We start from the raw sequence: 26,298 nt of genomic DNA on the forward strand, positions 1-26,298 counted from the left end.
TTGGTTGTCATGTGTCTTTGGTCTCTATTAATAATGATGACTGTTTGAAAAGACCTGTCCTATAGAATAAATTTGACTGATTATGTCATGTCATTGAACTTGTTTTTCTATTCTAGAAGGATAGTTTTTTAGGGTAGTGAATACATTTATTACTCTTGGCACAATAGTCTAACATTTCCCAATTTCCTTTTATCTCTGCCCTTTCATTTTCAGAAAATCAATTATTCCAAGATTTGTTTTTCATTTATCATCACTTATTAGTTCTGAAGACTCAACTGAGCAACTTTCAGGGTTTATATACCCTATATTCAGAAAAAAACTACTACCATCTCTCATTTACCCTAAGAATTCATAGGAGAGCATGTCTTAAAGCTGATCAATAACCAAACCAAACATTTTATTGATCATGACAAATTACATTTGGAAAGCAAAATGAATTTCCTAAAATTTCTTCCCTGATTAGCAAAATAGTGCCTCCGAACACTTGAGGGTGAAAGTTGTTGTCAAATATGCCTACATGACTGGAAATTATGACATCCAAATGAGTTCACTGGGTCTGATAATAATATGCTCTACATGCTTATGTCTATGTAATAAACAGCTTACATCTGGATGAGAAAATTGATTATACAAATATTTGGGCTTCTACAACTGGTCATTCATCTGTAAGTACTTAAAGCAACTTAAAATGCAAACTGACCTAACAATGCTTATGGTTAGAATTCCAAAGAATGTTTAGGCATTGTCAGGTTATGTTAAAACATCTTCTGCCACAATCTTCAAGTGATTTATCTTTTCTATTGTGTTGAATAGCTATAGAAGACAAATGAATTCTGCACTCCTGAATTCAATGAACATTTCAAGTTTCCTCACTTACACTGTAATATTTTTTGCTCTTACAAAACCTAAGATTACGTAGCATATTTTAAGAAATAAATTATAATCATTTTATTTCACTTATTGAACTTCTTTTAAGCTTTGGCATTAGAATTTTAATCAAAGCACTGCCACTTGCTTACAGTGATGGTTTTCAGGCTCTTTGGGCCTATGGACTATTTCAATGACCTTCACTAGCCATCTAGTCCACCTTATTCTAATTATTACCACTGCAAAAGAAACCCTCACTTGAATAAATCAGTAGATGGGCATGAGGCACCTCCCAGGAGACTATAATTATTAACTCAAACTAAAATCAAAATTGTAGCTATTATCACTGATGCGGTTTGGCTCTGTGTCCCCACCCAAATCTCATCTTGAATTGTAATCCCCACGTGTCAAAGGAAAAGCCTGGTGCGAAGGGACTGGATCATGGGGGCGGCCTTCCCCCTTGCTGTTCTTGTGAAAGAGTTCTCCGATGGTTTAAACGCGTGGGACTTCCTCCTACTTGCTTGCTCTCTTCTGCCACCATGTAAGATGTGCCTTGCTTCCCCTTTGCCTTCTGCCATGATTTTAAGTTTCCTGAGGCCTCCCCAGCCACGCAGAAATGTGAGTCAATTAAACCTCTTTTCTTTGTAAATTACCCAGTCTCAGGTAGTTCTTTACAGCAGTGTGAAAATAGACTAATACAATCACCTTATGGTAAGTCTGTCTATAAATCACCTGAACTTTCACAGACTATCTAGAAGAACATGCAACCAGAGTAGTTCTTGATCATACTATATAAATTACTGATTCAGAAATAGAGCTAGACAGGAAGGGGCTGGTAGTAGAGAATCATCCTCTGGACATATTCTCACAGCCTAATCTCTAGCTAGCAAATTTTATAATATATATAAAAATACAATTATTTCACAAAATTACCATGAAACGATTTTATTGGGATATTAGACATTACTGAATTACTTCTTCTGTGAGGTATAAAGTGAAATTAACATGTTATAAAATTGTGGTAGCCGGCCCCCAAGATGGCCTCCAATGAATCCTTCACCTCTTGGTATTCATACCTTTGTGTAGGTAGGTCTGTGTAACCCATAGAATACAGCACAGTGACAGTAGGTCACTTCCGAGGTTAGGTTGTAAAAGACACTGTGGTTTCTGCCTCTCTCTCAGATCACGTGCTCTGGGGGGAAAGCCAGGTGCCATTTTGTGAAGACACTCAGGCAGCCTTTAGATGACTGCCACCACATAAGAGGCTCCGAACTGGAGCCACTCAGCTAAACCACTCCCAGATTCCTGACCATGTATCATTTCATACACCATGTATGAAATGACAAATGTCTGTTGTTTTAAGCTGTTTGGGGAATAATTTGTTACATAACAAAATATAACTAATACAATAATACATACTGATTTAACTGAAGTTGTAACTTCATAACTTATTTAGGTACTAAAAATCACAGCAACCCGATGCAAAGTACTAAAAAAAAAATCCATTAATACCTATTGAGTACTGTTGAGGGCATGAGGAAAGCTCTTTCATACTCCACATAAAACTTCCTTACCGTAATATTCATGGCTGACCTCTACTCTTAACTCCTTTCTAGGATAGGAGGGGCTAACTGATCTGACAGCAAGTTTGGGAGAAAAAATTCTGAGGCTCGGCCAACTTCCTCTCTTCTTTCCAGTTGGGATTTGGCTGACTGAAGAGGGTCATTTGTTTTGGCCTGCTCTCTTACACAGTAAATGTAGTGGGACAAGCTCTATTCTTGTTGATAGAAAAACTCGAATTTTAAATCTGCCTAGTTCTTTGCAGCTCGTTGTTGCTCCAAATCTCAGCTAACTTTTGAAACAACTTTTTTCAGTAAACTTACATTTCAATCTTCATGTGATTTAACTGGATCCAAACACAGGCAGATAAAAAAGGTGGGGCATTACTTACCAACCTCTAAACTAAGTTTAATTTTGTGCCCTCATGGAGTTTATGGTATATTTGAGGTTTAAACTAAAACACCTGGTTTTAAATATAAACTATAAAAAACACATGATTAATAGGTGAGGCCGGGGGCGGCGGCTCACACCTGTAATCCCAGCACTTTGGGAGGCCGAGGCGGGTGGATCACGAGGTCAGGAGATCAAGACCATCCTGGCTTACACGGTGAAACCCCGTCTCTACTAAAAATACAAAAAATTAGCCAGGCGCAGTGGTGGGAGCCTGTAGTCCCAGCTACTCAGGACGCTGAGGCAGGAGAACGGCGTGAACCCGGAAGGCAGAGCTTGCAGTGAGCCGAGATTGCGCCACTGCACTCCAGCCTGGGTGACAGAGCCAGACTCCGTCTCAAAAAAACAAACAAACAAAAAACAAATAGGTGAAAGGCCGTGATCATTGGTAAGCATAAGAAAATCTGAGGGAGAAAAAAATATAGATGCCCAGGCCCCATGCCAAACGCATGGAATCATGCATGAAACCCAAGCAGCTGCAGTTTTAACAAGTTCCCAATATATAGTTGACCCCTGAACAACGCAGGTTTGAACTGCCCGGGTCCACTTATAAATGGATTTGATTTTTTTCAATAAAAGTTACACCGAGTGTGCCTGCCTCTCCTCCCTCCCTCCCCACATGCTCCTGCTCTTAAGCCTCTGCCATGAGGCTTAAGAACAACCCGTCCTGTTTATTTCAATAGTTTTGGGGGGTGCAGGTGGTTTTTGGTTACATGGATAAGTTCTTTAGTGGTGATTTCTGAGATTTTAGTGCAACTGTCACCTGAGCAGTGTACACTGTATCCAACATGTAGTCTTTTAACCCCCATTCAACCTTCTTCCCCAACCCGAATCCCCAAAGTCCATTGTATGATTCTTATGCCTCTGTGTTTTTATAGCTTAGCTCCCACTTTTAAGTGAGAACATACCATTTTTGGTTTCCCATTCCTGAGTTACGTCACTTAGAATACTGGCCTCCAGCTCCATCCAAATTGCTGCAAAAGATATTATTTCGTTCCTTTGTATGGCTGAATAGTATTCCACGATGTACATAAACATTTTCTTTACCCACTCGGCTCCTCTTCAGTCTACTCAATGTGAAGGTGACAAGGACGAAGATCTTTATGATGATCCATTTCCACTTAATGATTAGTAAATATACTTACTTTTCCTTATGATTTTCTTAGTAACTTTTTTTCTCTAACTTACTTTATTGTAAGAATACAGTATATAACACATATGACATACAAAATATGTTAGTCAACAATATATGCTATCAGTAAACTTCCAGTCATCAGTGGGCTATTAGCAGCTACGTTTTTTGGGCAGTCAAAAGCATGGGGAAGGAGAGGGTGGTCCCTAACCCCTGTGTTGCTCAAGGGTCAATTGTAATAATACCCATTTAAGAATCCATGGTATATATGGTAAGTGCAACAACTCTAGAAGAGAGTGCTAGGAGCTGGAAAAGGAAAGAGAAAACAGAATTTAAAGCAATCTGTAAAGGACATGCAGGGTTTAGATGAGGTGGAAGGGTGAGGGAAAACCAACATCTGCTGTGAGGGCATATTAACTGCCAGACATTGTTCTATGTCTTACCTCATTTAAGAGAATTTCATTTCATACATGGAAAAACTGAAGCCCAGAGAGGTTAAATAATTTGCCTGAGGCCAAAATTAGTTAAATAACAGAAGTGGGATTAGTAGATGTTTTCATTTTATCAGTGAAACTGAGCCTCAGGGAGGTTAAATATTTTGTATGAAGTAACAAAACTGAGATTAATACATGGCCAAGTTTAAATGAGATCTGTAAATCTAATGCCTACACTAAAAAAAAAAAAAAAAAGTGGGAAGAAAAGGTCTATATTGCTTAGCAAAACAGAGGTAGGGAAGCAAAAATAAACTTACAAAATCAGATTAGACCACCAAAAAACAGTCCCCATTTTAACTTATGTGGTCTGAGAACCATATATTAAAGACCACCAGATTTTAAAAGATTTTAAAAATCTTTTTAAAAAATGAATCTGTTTTCATTATTCATTAGTTTTTATCTAATGAATAATGTATCTTAATTGATACATTTACTAAACAATTACCAGCTCCAATTAGCACTCAGTTACAATTCAATCATTAAACTGACCCTCAATTTAGCTGTCAACCTAGTCAAAACAGTTAAGTGATTTTACGGTCATCCTCAGTTGCAGAAGTATAATGTTTATAGCTGGAGTCATTTTATTTTTAACTAACATTTTTAAAAAAGATTGCTTTGTAACAATGCGTTATAAGAGTCCTTTGTGGTAAATACTGCTTTTTTTTTTGAGACGCAGTCTCGCTTTATTGCCCAGGCTGGAGTGCAGTGGTGCGATCTTGGATCTGAGGCTCCTGCCTCAGCCTCCTGAGTAGCTGGGACTACAGGCATGCGCCAACGTGCCCAGCTAATTTTTTGTTTTTTTAGTAGAGATGGGGTTTCACCATGCTGGCCAGGCTGGTCTCGAACTCCTGACCTCGTGATCTGCCCACCTCGGCCTTCCAAAGTGCTGGGATTACAGCTATTTTAACGACTTTTTAAAAAGTGAAGCTAAACATTTATTCATCCCTATTCCTCATCTATAGGGACTTGTGCTCTATTTTTCTTTGAAGACTGAAGTAAAAATTCACCTTTGTGAGGGTCTTCCTATAATTAAAATTAATCATTTTTTCCTCCATAGCTTCTACAAAACATTGCTTGTACAACTCTATTTAGCACTTATTTCATCTCGCCTTGTATGAAAACTATTTGTTTACAAACGTTTCTACTTCTCTTTAGGAATAAGGACTATGCATTATTCACTGTTGTATTCTCCCTGCATTTATGGCAGTCCTTTGCACATTAAATACAAGCTTTTTGGCTCTGTGCATCTCTTCATCTGGCTGTTCATCTGTACCCTTTAAAACATCCTTTATTAAAAAAACAGTAAATGTAAAAAAAAGCCATTGATGAAAAAGTTAATAGCTTTCTCAATAAGAAAACAGTATCAATTATGCATACGTCTGAACTAACAAACATGAATGAAATAGGCTATTTAATACATTCTGTTTTAAAAGTAGGTTTGGTCAGCCATGTAAATTGAAAATTGGGAGCCACCAAGATAACTCATCAACAAATATGCACTATGTACTAGGCACTATATAGATGATGGTGAACCAAACAGATGTAGTCCTTGCTCTTACAGATCTCACAACCTACTATGGGGCCAAAAATATATGTGTATGTGTGTGTGTTATACATATATACACACACATACATGTATATATACATATACACATACACATATATACACACGCACACATACACATATATACACACACATACATATGCTATGAGGAAAACAAACAGGTGGTGAGAAAGAATTAGAGTAGGGGTAGAGGACAGAGGGCTCCTCAAATAGGGTGGACAGCTTGACACAAGACACTCGAGCTAAGACTCCAAGGATGAGAAGACAGTTACGTAAAGAAAAGGGGACTAGCACTGTCAGCAGGTAGCTAAGGCCCTAAAGCAGAGGGTCATGTGCTGCAATGCCAGCTTCAAGCGAATACAGTTACTAAAGCATATCTAACCTTCTATGTGAATGTAGTTAATAAAGCATATCCTCCAACTTTCCATTTTTCTTTTGCTATTGTTTCTACCACCACTTCTCCTTTTCTGTTGACAATTATTTTAAATTTCCTGGCTAAATTAAATGATGGCATGAACTCTGGGGAAAGTAAGACTACCTATGTCCAAATAATCCTAAATTCCTTCTAGTCCTTATGACTGATCAATTCACCCTGAAGTGACAACTATGTCCCAATTAGGAAAGAGTGTTTCTTTATCTGCACTTAATTTTTTGATTTGGAGGCTTCCTGATTGCTAATCAACATGTTGTGTGATTACTTCAACAAGTACTTACAGAACGTTATTTTGTCACTGGAAAAACGTTCTGCTGCTTTCTGAACTTTAGGTTGCTCTAGAGTCTAGGAAGAGTGACTGTACCTAAAGCAGTTCCTAATTACTGGACATTCTCAAATCTGCTAGAGCTACATGTCCAATTACGAGAATATACTGGAAAAAGCCCTGGACTAGAAATGAGAGGATGTAGGTTTTAGTACCAGGTCAGCCACCTTGTTAATGCAAATTTGAGTAAATTGTTACTTCTTTTAGGCCTTGTTTTTGTTGTTTTGTTTTTTTGACAGAGTCTTGTCTCTGTGGTCCAGGCTGGAGTGCAGAGGCACAATATCAGGTCCCTGCAGTCTCTACCTCCCAGGATCAAGCCATTTTCGTGCCTCATCCTTCTGAGTAGCTGGGATTACAGGCATGTGCCACCACACCCTCGAACGCCTGACCTCAAGTGATCCGCTTGCCTCAGCCTCCCAAAGTGCTGGGATTAGAGGTGTGAGCCACTGTGCCTAGCCTTACACATTGTTCTCTTACTGGTAAAGTGGGAATATCTAGAAGTTGCATGCTACATAAATTCAACCATATATTATTGGCAAAAAATTTTAAAGAAAAACATCAGCTTAAGAGTACTAATTGAGTACATGCCTCGGAATGAGCATGAGCTGGAAAGAACAAACCTGTTGTTACATCACTCATTACTGTTTTCATATGCTGCTCATTGTAAATCTTGCTCAGTGGCATGATTTTAGTGTTTAAAGATTTATTTGTTTGTTTGTTTGTTTAGGACAAAGTCCCTACACATAATCTACTTGCTTCATATATACATACTTATGCATATTATGTATGTACATACATGCTCTCAGGGCTCACATGAAAAAACAGCCATTCAGGTGATGTGATTTATCTCATATGCTTACTTTAGAGTCAACAGGGTGTTGACTCCACTATACAATACTGGCATAGAGAACACATAAGTCAAAGCAGACAGGACCCAGCCGTACCATTGGCTAGGGCACAAATATATTCACATATGTGGAGAATGATGTACGTAGAAAGGTCTTCATTGCACAATGCTCTTTAATAAAGATCTGGAAAAAAAACACCTAAATGTTCAAAAGGATAGGGTAGATGAAATAATGGTACATTATAAAATGTAAGATTATGCAGCCATAAAAATAAGGAAATACCTTAAATAATAACAGAACAACTTTTAAGGTAAGTGAACAAATTAAGGCACATAATCACTATGCATGGTATGTACCATTTACATAGAAAAAAGGAAGAAAAATAAAATATATATAGTAATTTATTTGTTCTTACATGTGTAAAATTTTTCTGAAAAATATACCAGAAACTGGTAGCACTGGTTGCTTCCTAGGCAGAAAATGACTGAGTATCCTTTTGTACCTTTTGAATTTTGAACCACGTGAATGAATGTGTTACCTATGAACAAAATGACAAGTTTAGATCAGCAAGACAGCAGTTTGAGATGAAATGGGATTACACCCTTAGTAGGAAAAACTTTTTAAAGCAGGTGGTACTTCTAAGAGCAAATACCCGCACATGGAATGTTGAAACTATAAGGAACTCTCCTTAAGAGATCCATCTATTCCAAACTTCTCATTTTATAGATCTGTAAACTGAGACCTTAAAAATTCAGTGACTTGCGTAAGGTCACACAGCAGAAGAGATGGGATTAGATGCTAGATATTCCAATATCAAGTTTAGACTATTAAAAATTCAGTGACTTGTGTAAGGTCACACAGCAGAAGAGATGGGATTAGATGTCAGATATTCCAATATCAACTTTAGACTATTATCACACCATCTTCTCATTTTCTGTGGGCAAAACAGAACCAAGTAAGTTTGGGCTACATTACGAGTTGTCATGTTTTTGTTTTTGTTTTTTTGAGATGGAGTCTTGCTCTGTCGCTCAGGCTAGAGTGCAGTGGTGTAATCTCAGCTCATTGCAATCTCTGACCCCCGGGGTTCAAGCAATTCTCCCTGCCTTAGCCTCCCAAGTAGCTGGGTTTACAGGCGCCTCCCACCGCGCCCGGTTAATTTTTGTATTTTTTTCTTTTTCTTTTTTTTTTTTTTTTTTTAGTAGAGACGGGGTTTCACCATCTTGGCCAGGCTGGTCTTGAACTCCTGACCTCGTGATCCACCCACCTCAGCCTCCCAAAGTGCTGGGATTACAGGTGTGAGCCACCACACCTGGCCGAGTTGTCATGTTTTATCTAAATTTTAGAGTCTAATGTATAAATTAACCTTAAGCCCTGAAACTACTAATTTCTTGTTTGGATCACTATACGGCTACACTTAAAAATATGCTGTGCATACCTCTATCATTGCATGTATACAATATGATAGATGCATGATATGACAGACACACAATATGATACACGTATTTTTTTCTATCCTAACACATCTGAATTTACTGAAATAACTAAAATGTCTTAAGTTACTTTTTTAAATACACACATGCATAGCACAAGTGTGTTGCCAAAAATATGAATACAGGTTTACAATTCCTTAACTAAAACCCAAGGGTTGGATGTGTTTTAGAAATAAGAATTTCACACAATTTTTAAGTGTTACAAGGTATATAAACCATTATATAACACATACCAGGGGCCAAGGGCAGCACCCCATAATCAAACATATTAATATAGTTTCAGCAAAACACATGGGATAAAGACTATATACAGCTTCTCAATAGTTCAGGTCATATTTTGCTACCAAATGAATTTTGTTGCCAAGCTTAAGAAGTTTTTGGTTTTCACCGCTTTCTGAATGTTAGATTGAGATGTGGGATTAGAGACTGTACTCATAGAGTGCTTCTAGAAAGCAGTCAGTCACTTCAACTCTCATTTTTTTTTTATGAGACTAGAAAAAGAAATCATAGCAAGTAGCTTTTATATCCCAGGTTTGTGCCAAAGACTTGTATTGTGGTTAAGGAATCTAACTTAGCAGAAGGTGCACGAGCTGACATCGTGAGTGGCTAAAATGAGAGAAAAAAAGAGAAAATCCTAATCATACAGCAGCACTGAACTACTGCAGCTGTTCGTTAGTTATTAATTTAATAAAAGCTTCCTCCCTTTAAATCATGTGAGTTTATAACTGGAAATAGGTCAATAAAATTTCTGTCCCACACTGCTGACAAGCGGATGGACGCAATTAGCTTTAATCCCACTGGAAGGTACTGCACTCTCTCTGGGACCAGGATATGTAGAAAAAAGCATTTCAAATATATAGGAATAAGCAGAAATGTATACAGTATTCTCAACTTGGGACCGTTACTCTATAATATAAACGAAAGGGGTTTTCTAGTCAATCTCTGCTGATCTCCTATACCAAAGTTCTTCCCTTTATAAGTCTTGTACTACCTTTTACAAGAGGAAAAAGCTCTAGAGCGAAAACACAGAACACGCTAAAATCCCTTCCTTTCTCTTTACAACTCAAGCCCCGCCTCCATTTTGTTTCTGTTACTAATTTTTCTTCTGAAAAAATACCAAATTTACACTGAAAGACTAAAATTCAACTTTGCAGACAACGTTTTAAAAAATACAATTCAGTTTGGTGATGTTGTTTTGCAGTCTTACAATTTTAGCTACATTTTAACTGAACCAATTGTTTTGTTCAATTTATGAGTTAATACTCAGCAAGTTTGTTTTTTACAAATAGTGTATTCCATTCTAAAAACGGAAGTAGCAGTGGTGAACAAGAAAACAACCCAGTTTTGTCTATTTCAGGAGGAAGTACTACTTTCTCCAATTTTAATCACAATTCATAAAAAAGAAAAACCTAACTAGCTAGATCTTAAATATACAAATACATTAATAATCTAGTAAAGCAACAGAAAAAGGTAAACAAACTAACCAGCCTATTTTTGTCTGGAGAAACCCCAACAAACTGCTGGATTCCTTGGCCATTTGCATTCAGAAGTACCAAAAACTAAAATCCTTTTTACTAAATAATTTCTTCTACACAAGACTTGTTTCCTCCACACCACCCTATCCAAATTGTCAGCATTATTCCAGAATATAATCATTTAGTTTGAGACCACTAAAAAACCCCGCAGTCCAAAATACCAATTGTGGTTTTTCTGTAAAGAAATGGTCAGAAACTACAAATTGTTATCCTAGGACACAGAACCAATCGACCAAAAGGACTTCTGGAATATGCTGCCCCCAAGATTTAGAATGCACAGGCAGAAATAGCATACGCGGTCACGATGTCCCTTAAGCCACATGACCTTCCTACGAAAGCAAAGGCTTAAACTTATCAAATGAGAACTCCCCCTTTCTCTGAAGTTAAAACAAGGCAGGGCAGCTGGAATTAGAGCAGCAGGGACAGATCGGCTGCTGACTAGTCAGAACGGGTCGTGGAATGCAAAGTCCCTGCGCTTTCGCTGCTCCCCTTACCGTGAGAAGATCTGGGAGGGAGGAAAGGAGGAGAAACACCCCAGAATCCTGGTAGAAAAGCCCCTGGCCTCGAAGATGGGCTCTAGGGAGACAGGGAGGGGCAGCTCCGTGTGTGATGACCCTTTGTGAACATGCACTCTGTGGCAGCTTCAGCTCCACCGAGGCTTTGGGAGAGCGGACTACGGATGCCCGGCGCGGCCCAGCTGTGAAGGCCGCGCCGGCGGAGAGGTTCCATGGCACCCCCGCCGGCTTCGGAAGCCCTTCCCTCTCCCACCTCCGCGGATCACCCCAGGAACCAGCGGCTCCCGACCACGTTCGCGCGGACCACGGAACAGCGACGCGCAAGCAGGTCTCTTTCGTCAGCGTAATCCCTCCGCAGAAAGCCGCGCACTAGTTTTAATCACGCCCCACCCCCTGGCCGCTGGCGCCACCTCCGCCACTCGGGCGCTTTCCAGCAGCTTCCAGAAACGTCGCCTCCCCAAACCCAGCCACTCACACATGGCGGGCTCAGCAGCCACCGGCCCCGCCCCTCCTCGTCGCCGCAGTCGCAACTGCGTCTGCGGCCACAGGGCGGACAGCCACGCCTCTGCGGAGCGCGACCGGAAGTGCTCACGTCTTCACCTTCCCCGCCACGCCTCCGTCCTTTCAGGCCCAGCGTGCAGCAGGAAGGAGGACTCTTTTGCCGCGGACTCAAGCCGGAAGCCGCCTTCCTAGTGGAGACGCGAGTGGGGGAGGAGCAGTCCGACGGGAACGTGGGTTGAACGTTGCAACTAGGGTGGAGATCAAGCTGGAACAGGAGTTCCGATCGACCCGGTACCAAGAAGGGGAGTGCCCGCGGCAGGTAAGGGAGAAGAGGGAGGGGTTTCTTTCCGCTCTCGAAATTGGGAAAAGAGACAGAGCTGGGATGACCTATGGGGTAGTCGGCGCGCTGAAAGGATGGGCTGGGCTGGGACGGGGTTCGAGTGGGAAAGGTTGGACTTACAGATCCGTTTGGGCGCAGAGAGGTGAACGCTGAAGAGAAACCAGAGTTTGTTTTCGTTTTCCAAGGAGCGTGGAGATGGGCAGGGTTAACGGACCCTGCGCCTCCTTCGGCTTCTTAGTTTGGGTGTTGAAACTCACCTCCTTTGGTCCTGTTCCTCTCTGATTCAAGACAGTTGGGTTTGGTACCTGACAGGGCTGGGTGCAGAAAGCCGACCCTTTTCCTCGGCTTCCAGGTCGGTTGTGGCCTCGCTTTTGACAGTTCACGTGCCGAGCCTACTCGCTCTCGGAGGGCGAGCTCAAATGGATGGGTTTAAGGCGCCCTCTTCGAACAGCTGTTTCCCTGGGTTTCTCCATTTTGCACACAGAAGTGTGAATTAAGTTTAATTGAATACTTTTTGCGATTCCCAGGGCCACCTTGACACGTTCATTGTGCTATCTAACTGGGTTCATGCTGGGCTAATAATTCACATTAAGGCTTCTGGAGTATAAGTGGTTCACAGAAGTATGAAAAGGGGATGTTAGAAGAAAGATGCTGGGGGTGAAGTAGAGTTGAGGAAGATAGAACTGGAAAGCTAGGTAGGTCATAATACTACCTTTAGGTTATATTGGGCTGTTTGGACGGAGTTTGCTGTAATCAGGCTAGAGTAAATAGAGAATTTTAAACTAAGCATTGACAGGCTCAGACTTGTAGAGGCATCATTTTGACAGTGATATGGAAGGGAAAGAGGTAGAGATTTGAGACCTTTCCAAAGAACTGTCCACAGAATTTGGTGACTTACTGTGCGAAGAGGGAAATAAAGAATAGGGAACAACTCAGACTTTCTAGTCTGTGTGTTTGGAAGGATGGAGACGCCCACATTTAAGTGAGATATGGGAAGGAGGAGCAGATTGTTTTTGAAGGGAGGAAGAGCAGTTACTTAGGGTCAAATTAAGTTGTAAAACCCCCCCCGGGATTTTGTATGTAAGTCAAAGTGAATTGTATTTGGAAGAAGACCTGGGGAGCCCACCTCTGGTATTTTTTTTATGTCCCTCATATGGACAAATAAACCTCTGGTATTAAATGAATTTTCTTTTGGGGGATTCTATATATTCGGGATTTCAACCACCAACCTATCTGATTTTTCCCGCTGAAATGTTGGGTGATGGAATCAGGAGAGCAGATTTGGAGACTCTTTATATTTTATAATTGAGAGAGACAAAGAGAAAACCGTTTGATTTGAAAAAGTTTTCTAGGTTCCCTCAGGTAGATGGAAATTTTCATCAAAAACAGTTTATTCAAGGTACATAGCCTACTAGTTTCCCATTTGAGAGTACCGCAGAATGATACGACGTGTACTGCTTCTCTACGCAGAATGAAGTATAAAATTAGCACCAAATAGTAACTTTAATTTGTCAGGTGCTAAACTTTTTACATGCTTTATCTCATTTAATTCTTAGAAGAAACTAATTTTACAAGTAAGTTTCTGGACCAAGATCTGCAGGTACAAAGCCTGAAAAGCGTAAGTTTGACTCCTACATAGTTCTCTTTTGTAAGTAGATTATAAATAGAACCAGCCAAAGATAATAAGTTGTCTGTGCCTAAAAAGAAAGAAAAAAGTTAGCATCAGTAGTTCTCACCAGAAGGGGTGATTTTGCTTACCAGGGGACATTTGGCAAGTCAGGAAACTTTTGGCTGTTGGATCTAGAGGGTAAAGGTCAGTGACGCTGCTAAACATCGTCAGTGCATAGAACAGCCTTCACAAACAATTATTTGGTCAAAGATATCAGTAGTGCTGCAGTTGAGAAATTTCTGTCTTATGGTTATTTCTTCAGGAATAGGAAATTAAGATTCGCCGATACTTTCTTTAAAAAGCAGTTTTATTTTTGAAATTATTCCTTGGCTTGAAAGGTTTGTGAAGTTTATATAGCCGAACCAGAATAGCGTAATTAGATTTTAAAGTGAATTGTGAGCCATCGATTCCCAGGAGATGGGTGTCATAGAATCATGGATTCTTGGATTTGGGAAAGACTTTATGCCTAGAATTATTTTACAGCATTTCTGCTAAGTGATAATTCTCTTCTGCCCTAAAGGTCTCCTGTATTTGATTTTCCTATCATTGTGAACCCACAATTAAAATGCTCTTAATTATTTTTTGCTTACACTGAGCTCCGGTCTCTTGTAATTTTTACTCTGTTAAATGTAGTTCTGCACCATAGGACTACACTCAAAACAAGCTTGCCACATATGTAATTTGTATTAGGACAGTGTTTATATTTTTGTTCAGATAACAAAATAAGTTAAATGTGGTGTAAATTAGATCATTTACAAATAATAATTTGTTAGCAGCTTTTAATAAGTAGTATTTTTCCCAACTGGTGAAGTATTAATGTTGGTAGTTGAAAACAATAGGAATGTATGGAATATATGGTTCATTGGTTCTTTTGTTCCTGTCAAATAGTGGCACAATGGATCTGGGATTTTTCTCAGTATAATGCTGGCATATTTGTTTCAAATTGTACATAGACTCTAAGAAGTTAGGCTTTCAAATTCTGGTCAATATAGTTTGCTTTAAATAGTAGCTACCTCTACTACAAGTTTTATTTAATTTGTTGACAAATGAGTCTGCTATGAAAACTGGTCCTGTTGCCAGTCACTACCCTCTGTTCACAAATTTGCTGGATTTATAAATATAGGTATCATTTTCACTTCAAGATTATAATTTTAGAATATGTTTATTCTAGGACATATAGCCCTCAAAAGCTGTTTACTATATACGTCTTATAAAATAGCATGGTTCTTTTTTATAGTAAATAGAATTTTTATTTAATTGTCTATTGACTTTTTTTTTCCAGGGTTCATTGAAAAAATCCTTAGTGATATTGACATGTCTCAAGTGACATAAATTAGCCAATGACTCGGAATGATGGATTCTCCGAAGATTGGAAATGGTTTGCCAGTGATTGGACCAGGGACTGATATAGGGATATCTTCACTCCACATGGTGGGGTATTTGGGAAAAGTTAGTGAACTTATTTTTTGCCTGAGTGCAAAGTTTTTTTTTTTTTTCTCTATTTTTGAGACTTAAATTCAATTTTGATGTTACCAGTTAACTTCTAAAAAATTGTGTCTTCCACGGAAATCTTACAGTAATGGCGAAAGATTGTTTTAATGTGTTTACCTTTCTGTGTTTTATTGATACATGAAAGTGGAAATAAAACATAGACCTTATGATTTACTGTTCTTTGAAAATATGGTACATAAATTCTCCCGGGTAGTTGATGTTACTTTTTTCCTTGCAAATAAAATTGATACTATTCTTAACACATAAAATTTAATATTTAAAATTATAACGTAATTCTTTTTGGAATAATAGCTGTATTTAAAGGCTTATATGCATTTCTTTTGTTTGCCATGTTTAAAATACCTTGTCAGGATACTTGTAATTGAAAATTATAATTTTTTCTGGTTACCTTTCCATTTAAATTTTAATATTTTGATATATTCTAGGAATGTCTATATTTTAATTTGCTTTATTTCTCTTTTAGAATTATGATTCAGCTAAAGTTCCATCAGATGAGTATTGCCCTGCTTGTAGAGAGAAGGGAAAGTTAAAAGCCTTAAAGACTTACCGAATTAGTTTTCAAGAATCTATCTTTTTGTGTGAGGATCTGCAGGTAAAGTATTAATCTTATATAGTATATATAAGATTTTTCTTTTTTCTTTTGCTTTTTTATTAATTGTTTTAAAAGTTTACTCATTTTTTGTTTTTTAGACTAGATTTTTAATATGTAATCTCAGTTTATAAGTCTGTCTGGTATACAATGTTATTTTTCCACCTACCTTTCCTTGGTAACATAAAGATGTTCGTTTTTATTGCCATTTGATTTGCGAGAGGAGAAAATACATTTCAAGGTTTTTTTCTTTTTTTTAACCTTTTGGAGGTCCTTGTTAGCTATTAGCATATAGTAGTTACTCTCCCATCTCTTTGGTTTATCTTTGCAACTGATGGGAAAAGTTATGAATCTCTAATGTACCTGGAAGAGTATTTTGGAAATTGGTTAGTCCAAAACCAGTATATATACTCTGAACTAAAGAGAGCATAGAATCTTGTAAATTCTAAAAGATCCTTTTAGAAGCTCTAAATTGCTTTTAGAATTATAGTAATTTGTACCCACTGGTACGGCTTTTATATAGCAGCTCATTAAATTCTGTAATACTCCACATTTTATTGTATTTGACAGTTTATGAGACTGTCTCATACACGTTTAATTCTCAGAACTTTGCAAGATTTGTATTCCTATTTCATGAATAAGAAAATAAATGGATTTCAGAGGGTTTAGGAACATAAGATCCTGATACAGTGGCAGAGCTGTGGTTGGAATACAGACTTCTAATTTCAGATCTGTTTATTCCAGCAAAAAATTAGCAGTTCATCAGAATTACCTGGAGTGCTTTTAATAAATTTCTGAGTATCACCCCCAGATGCTGATTCAGTAGAGTTGGCCCAGAATTCTGTGGTTTTGTAACATTTGAGGATGAGTCTGATCATCAGCCAGGTTTGGAAAATACTAGACTAAATCACATGGTTGTTAATAGATACTTATGCTGGGTATAATTTGAAGTAAAGTAATCCCAGGCGTGTCTACAAATATAAATTTCTTTATGTTTATATTCAGTAATTTTTTTTATGAGTGTCACTGTTTGGCACTGTTGCAGATACAATGTTAGGATACAATAATAAAACAAAAATTTCTTGCCCTTAAGGAAGTTATGTCATAGAGTGGGAAAGACAGTGAACAAATATGTGTTTTTGTGTCAGGTGATAAAAAGTGCTGTGGAGAAAAATAAGGCAGTAGGGACTGGAATGCCAAAGTAGGGGGAGTTTGCAATTTTAAATAGGATGGTGAGGGGAACGCTTCAATGAGAAAGTGCAATTTGAGCAAAAGCCTGAAAGAGGTGAAGAGCAGTGAGCTTTCTAGGCAGGGGAAGCAATTTCCAGGAAGGCCCTGAGAGAATGGAGGCTGCCTGTCATGTTTGTGCTACTGCAGTGAAACCAGCAGAGCAATAGAAGGTGGATCAGAAAAATAATGGGGGAGCTGGACCAAGTAGGGTCTTATAAGCCATTGTAAGCTTTCTGGCTTTTACTATGGGTGAAACCAGGAACCATGGCAGAGATGTTGGCAGAGGAGTGACATAAGTTGACTTCAGTGTTAAAAGCATTACTGTGACTGCACTGTTGAAAATATATGTAATGGGCAAGACCTGAAGCAGGGAGATTAGTTATAGTATAATATGAATTATATTTTGTCCTTGTCTCTGGTTTCCGTTACAGAGCTAAAAGTCTTGGAATTTCCTGAATGATAAGAGTGTCCTGTTATTCAGAATGAGCCTGTTTGCTAACACCGGGGTTCATGCTATTGTGGTGACTTAGGATGGAGCCGTAGATAGCCTCAGATGGGGCAAGCAGCTGGAAAGACCACATGATTAGAGAATTCACGGGTTAGAACTTTAAGCCCCACGTACAGGCCTCCAGGAAAGGAGTGGAGGGGCTGGAGATCAAGCTGTATAAAAATATCAAGATTTGGATTTAATGAGTGGGTTGCTGGAGGGGCTGGTGCCGTGTGGGAGGTGGTATGCCTAGAGGAAGTGGAAGCTTCATACCTCTTCTGTCCCATACCTTGCCCTACCCATTTCTTCATCTATATCCTTTATAATATCCTTTAGGATAAACCAATAAACATAAGTAAGTGTTTGTTTGAGTTCTGCGAGCTGTCCTTGCAAACTAGTTATGCCCAAGAAGGGGGAGTGGGAACCTTTGTAGCCAGTCAGTCAGATGTACTGGTGGCCTGGATGTGGGATTGGCATCTGAAGTGGAGGGAGTCATGGGACTGAGCCCTCAACCTGTAGGATCTGACATGGTCTCTAGGTAGATAACATCCAAATGGAATTGGATTATAGGATACCCATTTGGTGTCCTCTGGAGAATTGCTTGGTGTGGGGAAAAAGCCCCCACACATCTGGTCACAAAAGTGTGCTGGGAGGATAGAATATGTGAAAATTGTCATAATCAAAATGGAGTCACTTGTGTTTAAAAAAAAAAAAAAAATCCTGACTGGCCAGGCACAGTGGCTGACAACTGTAATCCCAACACTTTGGGAGGCTGAGGCAGGAGGATTGCTTGATCCCAGGAATTGGAGACCAGCCCATGCAACATAATGTGGCCTTGTCTCTACAAAAAAAAATTTTAAATTAGCTGGGCATGGTGGTGTGAGTCTGTAGTCCCAGCTACCCGGGAGGGGGACTACGGGTACACGGCACCATGCCCAGGAGGTCCAGGCTGCAGTGAGCTATGATTGTGCCACTGCATTCCAGTCAGGATGACAGAGTGTGAGACCCTGTCTCTATTAAAAGAAAAAAAAAAAGACAAATAGAGCCAGGAAAGGCTATGAAGAGAGAGCTTTCATGCATAAATACCAAAATATCTCAAAAGACTCTGCAAAAACCACAACCTTGCACAAAGGCCATCATGAAATACTTCTGAAATACACAGAAAATACATCATGAAATACACAGAAAATACTTCTGCAAGGACATCTGCCCAGCAACTGCCTGGTCCATCTGTGGATGGGTGTCATCCTTGTTATTGATCCTTGTAGCCAAGGGTAATTATCTCAAAACAAGTATGTGATCCTCCTTATTTTCCTTTAAAAACCTTTTGTCTTCCCTTATCTCCCTGAACACACACAGTTTACTATGGCATGTGTATTCCCATTGGAATACTTTATTCCTAAATAAATGTCACTTTCTTTTTAGAAGCTTCTCTTTTCTTTTTATTTAGATTGATAAGTAGAAAGGAAAAAAAGCTTTTTTCCCTTTGGACTAGTTGAAGGCAGTTGCAGTATTCTGGGGGAGAGGGTGGTGGCAGAGGTGTTGAGGCATGGCTGGAGTTTATTTATACTTTGAATGTAAAGCCAACAGGATTTGCTGAAAGATTGGGATATGGGGTTGGAAAGAGGAATCAAGGATAGTTCCAAGATTTTTGGCTTGAAAAATTAGAAGAATGGAATCGTGAATTACTGAGCTGGGAAGACTTGGAAGAGCAAGGTTTTGGGGAGAAGATCAGGACCATAAGAATAGAGAAGTCCTTGTCCTCAGGAGATAGGTTGTTGGCTATTAAAGTTAGATGTACTACATAGATTTTTAGTTGTTTTTTTTTTTTTTTTTTTTTTTTTTTTTGAGACGGAGTCTCGCTCTGTCACGAGGCTGGAGTGCAGTGGTGCGATCTCGGCTCACCGCAACCTCCGACTCCCTGGTTCAAGGGATTCTCCTGCCTCAGCCTCCTCAGTAGGTGAGATTACAGGCATGCGCCACCAAGCCCAGCTAATTTTTGTATTTTTAGTAGAGACGGGGTTTCACTACAGCCAGGATGGGCTTGATCTCCTGACCTCAGGTGATCCACCTGCCTCGGCCTCCCAAAATGCTGGGGTTACAGGTGTGAGCCACCACGCCCAGCCCGGAGTTTTGGTTTTTGAAGCATTCTTTTTTAAGTGATAAAGCAAAAAATATATAATCAAGAATTTTATGTATATACTTTGGAAATGTTAAAAAGGAACATGAGTAATTTATTATTTTTTTTTTAAATTTCTAGTCGGCAATGAGAGCCCAGTGTACTTTATGAAGTAGATTGGTTTACACCAGGAGTGAGCAGACATTTTGTATGATGCACAAGCAAGGAATGATTTTTTTGTTTTTTAAATGGTTAGGAAAATATCAAAATAAAAAATGCCAGAAAAAATCAAAAGAAGGGCCAGGTGCAGTGGCTCACACCTGTAATCCCAGCACTTTGGGAGGCCGAGGTGGGTGGATTCTCTTGAGGTCAGGAGTTCAAGACCAGCCTGGCCAACATGGTGAAACCCTGTCTCTACTAAAAATACAAAATAGCCGGGTGTGGTGGCATATGCCTGTAATCCCAGCTACTTGGGAGGCTGAGGCAGGAGAGTCGCTTGAAGCCAGTGGCAGAGGTTGCAGTGAGCCAAGATTTGAGCCACTGCACTCCAGCCTGGGCGACAGAGGAGACTCTGTCTCAAAATAAATAAATAAATAAATAAATCAAAAGAAGAATACCCTTTCATAATATGTGAAAATTAAATGAAATTCAAATTTCAGTGTTCATAAATAAAGTTTTACCGGAACATAGCCATGCTCAATCATTTATGTATTGTTCATGGCTTCTTTTGCATACAACAACAGAGTTGGGTAGTTGTGACAGACTATGTAGCTCATAAAATCTAAATATTTATTATCTAGCCCTTTATCAGTAAACTTTGCTGATCCCTGTATAAGTCCTCTGAATCAAATTATTTCCAGAGAGTTCTGTTATAAAATTTGGAGTTTACTCTGCTGTAAATTGCAGAGAACCATTTGGAAAACCCCTTTTAGTCAGGTATTTACATTAAAATGTTCCTTGATTTGTAAACACTAATATTCAAGACTGGTCCAAAATTATACCAAATTGAAACTCTCAAGTGTTTTTAAACAGTAGGAAGTTTTAACTTTTTTTTTTTTCGTGGAGTAGTCTATCATTCAGCGTTTACTTTGGAACATTTAATTAGTCTTTTTTAAAAACCCATGAAATTTATAATAAAAATTTTAAATCATTAATGTTAAGTAATCAAAGAAAACTTTTTTTGTTTTCTCCATTTGTAAAATGAATACATTATTATTATAATTTGTCTTTGGCCATACCTTGTTGATAATTACTTATACAAGTATAAGAAGACATGGTATGTTTTCCTTTTTCCTATTTCACAAGAATAAGTACAGGAATTTACTTAAGCTGCTCCAAAACTCAGTGAAAGAGACAGGATTAGGTTTTTTTCAGCATTGGATTTTAAGTGATACTAGATGGTTGTGCTGGGCTAAAATACTAATGCTTGGTGTATATTTTTATGACTTTTGTGAAGACAGCTTAAAAGCTTTATTCTACTTATAAAAATGATACATGTTCACTGTAAATAGAAACAAGTCAGGTATAAAGAGATACAAATATTTAGAACATATGGAAAGAGGCAACAAAATTTTATAAAAAGAAAAAAGATAAAAATCTGAAATCATTAATTTATAAGGGAAAAATCAGGGCAAGGACAAATTATATTACAGATTGGCCTATGGTGGGAGCACGGATTATATAAAGAAAAGTCAGTGAAGACACTTGCGAAGAGTGTGGGTGGAAATCACTGAATTTTGCAGTCCCGGGGCCTCTTATGGTTTATTACTGTTTTGTTCTTTTTCTTTTTTTTAATATGCATTCCTTTGGAACCAAGGGTTTATTACATTTTGAATAAAGTAGAGGTGTAAGTAGGATGCATATACCATGATCTTGACTACTTGAGATTCACAAAGGGTTTTCGTCTCAGGATTTTTTTTCTCTTAAAAAAATTTGTTTTAATTTTTAAATGGTAAAAAAAATTCATCATTTTAACCATTTTTAAGTATAGAGTTCAGGAGTATTAGGTATATTCACTTGTGCAGCAGATCTCTAGAACTTTTTTCATCTTGCAAAACTGAAACTCTGCACGCATTAAACAACCACTTCCCATTTTCCTCTCCCCCAGCTTCTGGCAACCATTCTAGTGTCTGTTTCTTTTCTTTTTTTTTCTTTTGAGATAGAGTCTCTCTCTGTCGCCCAGGCTGGAGTGTAGTGGCGTGATCTCGGCTCACTGCAACTTCTGCCTGCGGGTTCAAGCAGTTCTCCTCCCTCAGCCTCCTGAGTAGCTGGGACTACAGGGGTGCACCACCATGCCTGGCTAATTTTTTTTTTTTTTGTATTTTTAGTAGAAACGGGGGTTTCATCATGTTGGCCAGGTCTCGAACTCCTGACTTCAGGTGTTCTGCCTGCCTCAGCCTCCCAAAGTGCTGGGATTACAGGCTTGAGCCACTGTACCCGGCCTCTAGTTTATGTTTCTATGAATCAGACTCAGTACCTCATATAAACGGAATCATACAGTATTTGCCTTCTTTGTGACTGGCTTATTTCACTTGGCATAATGGCCTCAAGATTCATCCATGTTGTAGCATGGATGAATGTACAGTTAGGAGTTCCTTACTTTTTTTTTTTAAAGTCTTAATCTCCAGTTTATTTCTGTTTATTTATTTATTTTATTATACTTTAAGTTCTGGGATACATGTGCAGAACGTGCAGGCTTGTTACATAGGTATACACATGCCATGGTGGTTTGTTGCACCTATCAGCCTGTCATCTACGTTAGGTATTTCTCCTAATGCTATCCCTCCCCTAGCCCCCTACCCGCCGACAGGCCCCGGTGTGTGATGTTCCCCTCTCTGTGTCCATGTGTTCTCATTGTTCAGCTCCCACTTACGAGTGAGAACATGCGGTGTTTGGTTTTCTGTTCCTGTGTTAGTTTGCTGAGAATGATTGTTTCCAGCTTCATCCATGTCCCTGCAAAGGACATGAGGAGTTTCTTACTTTTAAGGTTGAGTAATATTCCACCGTATGTGTATGCCACATTTTCTTTATCCATTCACCTATCTGCAGATGTTTGAGTTGCTTTCATTTTTTGGGAATTGTGAATAATGCTGCAGTGAATGTGGGTGTGCAGGTATCTCTTCAAGATTCTGCTTTTGAGTTTTTTTTGGATACGTACCTTTTTATGACGCTTTAAATACATATATGCTATTTTTAAAGGATTCTCAGTTTTCTGACATATGGTAGGACTTAGGAAGTAATCTCAAAGCATCATGTTGACAGGTTGTTAGTTGATGGTGACTGCAGCTAGTTGGAAAGTCAGAAGAATCTAGAACTTGTCCATTTATACTAAAGAATTTCACAGTAAGTGCAGTATTATGAGTGTAATGTTCAATTGGTAGAAGAGGCTATCTGAGGGGATTTAGTGCATTTCAGTTATCTGTTGGTGTGAAATGAATCACCTTGAAACTTAGTCGCTCAAAAATTTTAATGGTGGCTGGGCATGGTGGCTCACATCTGGAACTCCAGCACTTTGGGAGGCTGAGGCAGGCAGATTGCTTGAACCCAGGAGTTTGAGAGCAGCCTGGGCAACGTGGTGAAACCTTGTCTCTACAGAAAATACCGTGGCAGGCGCCTTTAGCACCAGCTACTTGGGAGGCTAAGGTTGTAGGATCTCTTGATCTCGGGAGGCAGAGGTTGCAGTGAGCTGGGATCGTGCCACTATACTCTAGCCTGGATAACAGAGCCAGACCCTGTCTCAAAAAAAAATTTTAATGGCTCCATTTATTATTTCACATGATTATGTGAGTTGACTAGGGAATTCTTACACATCACACCATGTCAGCTGGGACAGCTGAAATGTCCACATGGCTGGCAGTTGGTACTAGCTGCTAGCTAGCAGTTGAGTTCAAATAGTCAGCCGGGGTCTCAGTTATTTTCCATGAGGTTCTCTCCATGAGGCCAGCTGGGCTCTTCACAGTGTGATAGCTGGGACTAAGAAGGAGTGTTCCAGAAGAAGGGCTTGTCCTCTTGAGCCAGTGCTTATCAGGCCTCTATGTATATCATGTGTGCTAATGTTCCATCAAAGCTAGTCACAGGGCCAAGCCAACTCTGTACAGTGTAGGGACTGGCTGCAGGAGGGCATGAATTACCAGGAGGTGTAGTTCTCTAGTTCATAGGGAGGGCCATCAAGATAGTAGTCTACCATACTTGTGTAAAAGAAGGCGTTAATTAACTATCATTATTATTATTATTTTAGAGACAGGGTCTTGCTCTGTTGCCCAGGCTGGAGCAATAGAGTGGGGCAATCATAGCTCATTGCAGCCTCCAACTCCTGGGCTTAAGCAATCCTCCCACCTCAGCCTCCCAAGTAGCTGGGAATATGGGAGTGTACTGCCATGCCCACCTGAAAAAGAAGGCATATTTTAAAAGCAGACCTTTAGTGTAGAGGGTCCTTGAATTTGTTATTTAAAATATTCTGGTAGTTTTTAAACTTAGGAAAGATCCACTGATTCTTTTAGTGATATGTTTACATTGTTGTTATTTGGCATAAATTGTGTTAATGCACAGTAAGATTTGATGAAGTCATTAAAATTCAGCCATTTGGACTCTAAACCCAATAAAGATGTAAAACAGCAGTGCTATGAGATGCATATTCAGTTTCAAAATATAGGAAACACAGAAATTACTCCGTGCACTTTTAATTTGAAAATACTTTTAAAATGTGTAGTGTAATGTAGTGTCTGTCCCAAAAGAGTAACATTCATTATAGTGTTTCTTTACATTGTTGAAAATTTTAAGTTCACTTAACATTAGATTTTTATTAAAGCAAAAATATGTTTTCCTTATTAGCTTACCCTTTTGTAACTCAGATTAAACCCTTGATTGTTCAAATTAACCTGAAAAAAATTATTCTTTTGGAGGCCAAATTTTTGACTAAGTAGTTGTTTGTCTCTAATTTTTTCAAATTTATGTGTATAAATATAACCTGTCATCAAATCAATGCTAACATTCTATACATGTTTTTCATGATATGATAACTATAAAACATGAAGTTATTTGAATTTGTGTAGTTTTTATCATTTTATTTTTACTTTCCAGTGCATCTATCCTTTGGGCTCTAAATCACTTAATAACCTAATTTCTCCTGATTTGGAAGAATGTCACACTCCACATAAGCCTCAGAAAAGGAAGAGCTTGGAAAGCAGCTATAAAGATTCACTTCTTTTAGCAAATTCCAAAAAGACTAGAAATTATATTGCTATTGACGGTGAAAAAGTTTTGAACAGCAAACATAATGGAGAAGTATATGACGAAACCTCGTCAAACTTACCTGATAGTAGTGGTCAACAGAATCCAATTAGGACAGCTGATTCCTTGGAGCGGAATGAGATTTTGGAAGCTGATACTGTTGACATGGCTACTACAAAAGATCCTGCTACAGTTGATGTCTCTGGAACTGGCAGACCTTCCCCTCAAAATGAAGGATGTACATCTAAACTGGAAATGCCACTGGAGAGCAAATGTACATCATTTCCCCAGACTTTATGTGTCCAGTGGAAAAATGCTTATGCTCTCTGTTGGTTAGACTGTATCCTGTCAGCTTTGGTGCACTCGGAAGAGTTAAAGAACACCGTGACTGGACTGTGCTTGAAGGAGGAATCTATATTCTGGCGGTTGCTTACAAAATATAATCAAGCCAATACACTTCTATATACCAATCAATTGAGTGGTGTTAAAGGTTGGTACTAATATTTTATTTTTATTTACTTATTTATTCATTTGGAGTCAGGGTCTCACTCTGTCACCCAGGCTGGAGTGCAGTGGCATGATCATGTCTCCTTGCAGCCTTGACTTCCCTGGCTCAGGTGTGCCTCCCACCTCAGTCTCCCAAGTAGCTGGAACTACGGTCGTGCACCACCATAGCCAGCTAAGATAGTGAGATGGTGGCCTCACTGTCTTGCCCAGGCTGGACTCGATTTCCTGGGCGCAAGCACCCTTCCCGCCTCAGCCTCCCAAAGTGCTGGGATTACAGGCATGAGTCACCGTTCCAGCCTACTTGTCTTTAATTCTTAAAAATATTAATGTTGAGTTTTGTCTCCCAGCATGTGGGAAAGATGTCATCCATTGCTTCTGTTTCCTGGAGGCCTGGGAGCAAGGAGCCCAGGAACAGTATCACGAAGCTTGAGATAATACCAGTTACATTATCCTGACTGCCCAAAAGGCAGTTTTTTTTTTTTTTATACTTTAAGTTCTGGGGTACATGTGCAGAACGTGCAGTTTTGTTACATAGGTATACATGTGCCATGGTGGTTTGTTGCACCCATCAACCCGTCACCTATATTAGGTATTTCTCCTAATGCTATCCCTCCCCAACCCCTCCATTCCCCATCAGGCCCCAGTGTGTGATGTTCCCCTCCCTGTGTCCATGTGTTCTCATTGTTCAACTGTCACTTATGAGTGAGAATATATGGTGTTTGGTTTTTTGTTCTTGTGTTAGTTTGCTGAGAATGATTGTTTCCAGCTTTATCCATGTCCCTGCAAAGGACATGAACTCATCCTTTTTTATGGCTGCATAGTATTCTATGGTATATATGTGCCACATTTTCTTTATCCAGTCTATCATTGATGGGCATTTGGGTTGGTTCCAAGTCTTTGCT

At 39.1% G+C, this 26,298-nt stretch overlaps 2 protein-coding genes across 9 annotated transcripts in view; one reads left to right on the forward strand and one right to left on the reverse strand.

Annotated features, from left to right (window-relative positions):
• Positions 1–12,476, reverse strand: part of HMGB1 (high mobility group box 1) — a 157,992-nt gene extending 145,516 nt beyond the window's left edge. The window contains exon 1 of one of the 2 annotated variants that reach the window (XM_054665163.2): positions 12,175–12,476. The gene's annotated coding sequence lies outside the window, so the exon portion shown is untranslated. Of the gene's footprint in view, positions 1–11,192; positions 11,324–12,174 lie in introns of those variants that run through there. The other variant, XM_054665161.2, reaches the window with a different exon arrangement.
• Positions 11,561–26,298, forward strand: part of USPL1 (ubiquitin specific peptidase like 1) — a 41,984-nt gene continuing 27,246 nt past the window's right edge. For 2 of the 7 annotated variants that reach the window (XM_009426811.5, XM_009426810.5), the window contains exons 1-4: positions 11,832–12,033; positions 15,006–15,172; positions 15,699–15,827; positions 24,740–25,379. In XM_009426811.5, coding sequence (XP_009425086.5) covers positions 15,074–15,172; positions 15,699–15,827; positions 24,740–25,379 — 868 coding nt within the window. In that variant the 5' untranslated portion in view covers positions 11,832–12,033; positions 15,006–15,073. Of the gene's footprint in view, positions 12,034–13,610; positions 13,673–15,005; positions 15,173–15,698; positions 15,828–24,739; positions 25,380–26,298 lie in introns of all 7 variants that reach the window. The other 5 variants (XM_009426809.5, XM_054665158.2, XM_522652.8 and 2 more) reach the window with 5 other exon arrangements.

The sequence above is a fragment of the Pan troglodytes genome, chromosome 14, assembly GCF_028858775.2.
Source record: "Pan troglodytes isolate AG18354 chromosome 14, NHGRI_mPanTro3-v2.0_pri, whole genome shotgun sequence".
Classification (NCBI taxonomy): domain Eukaryota; kingdom Metazoa; phylum Chordata; class Mammalia; order Primates; family Hominidae; genus Pan; species Pan troglodytes.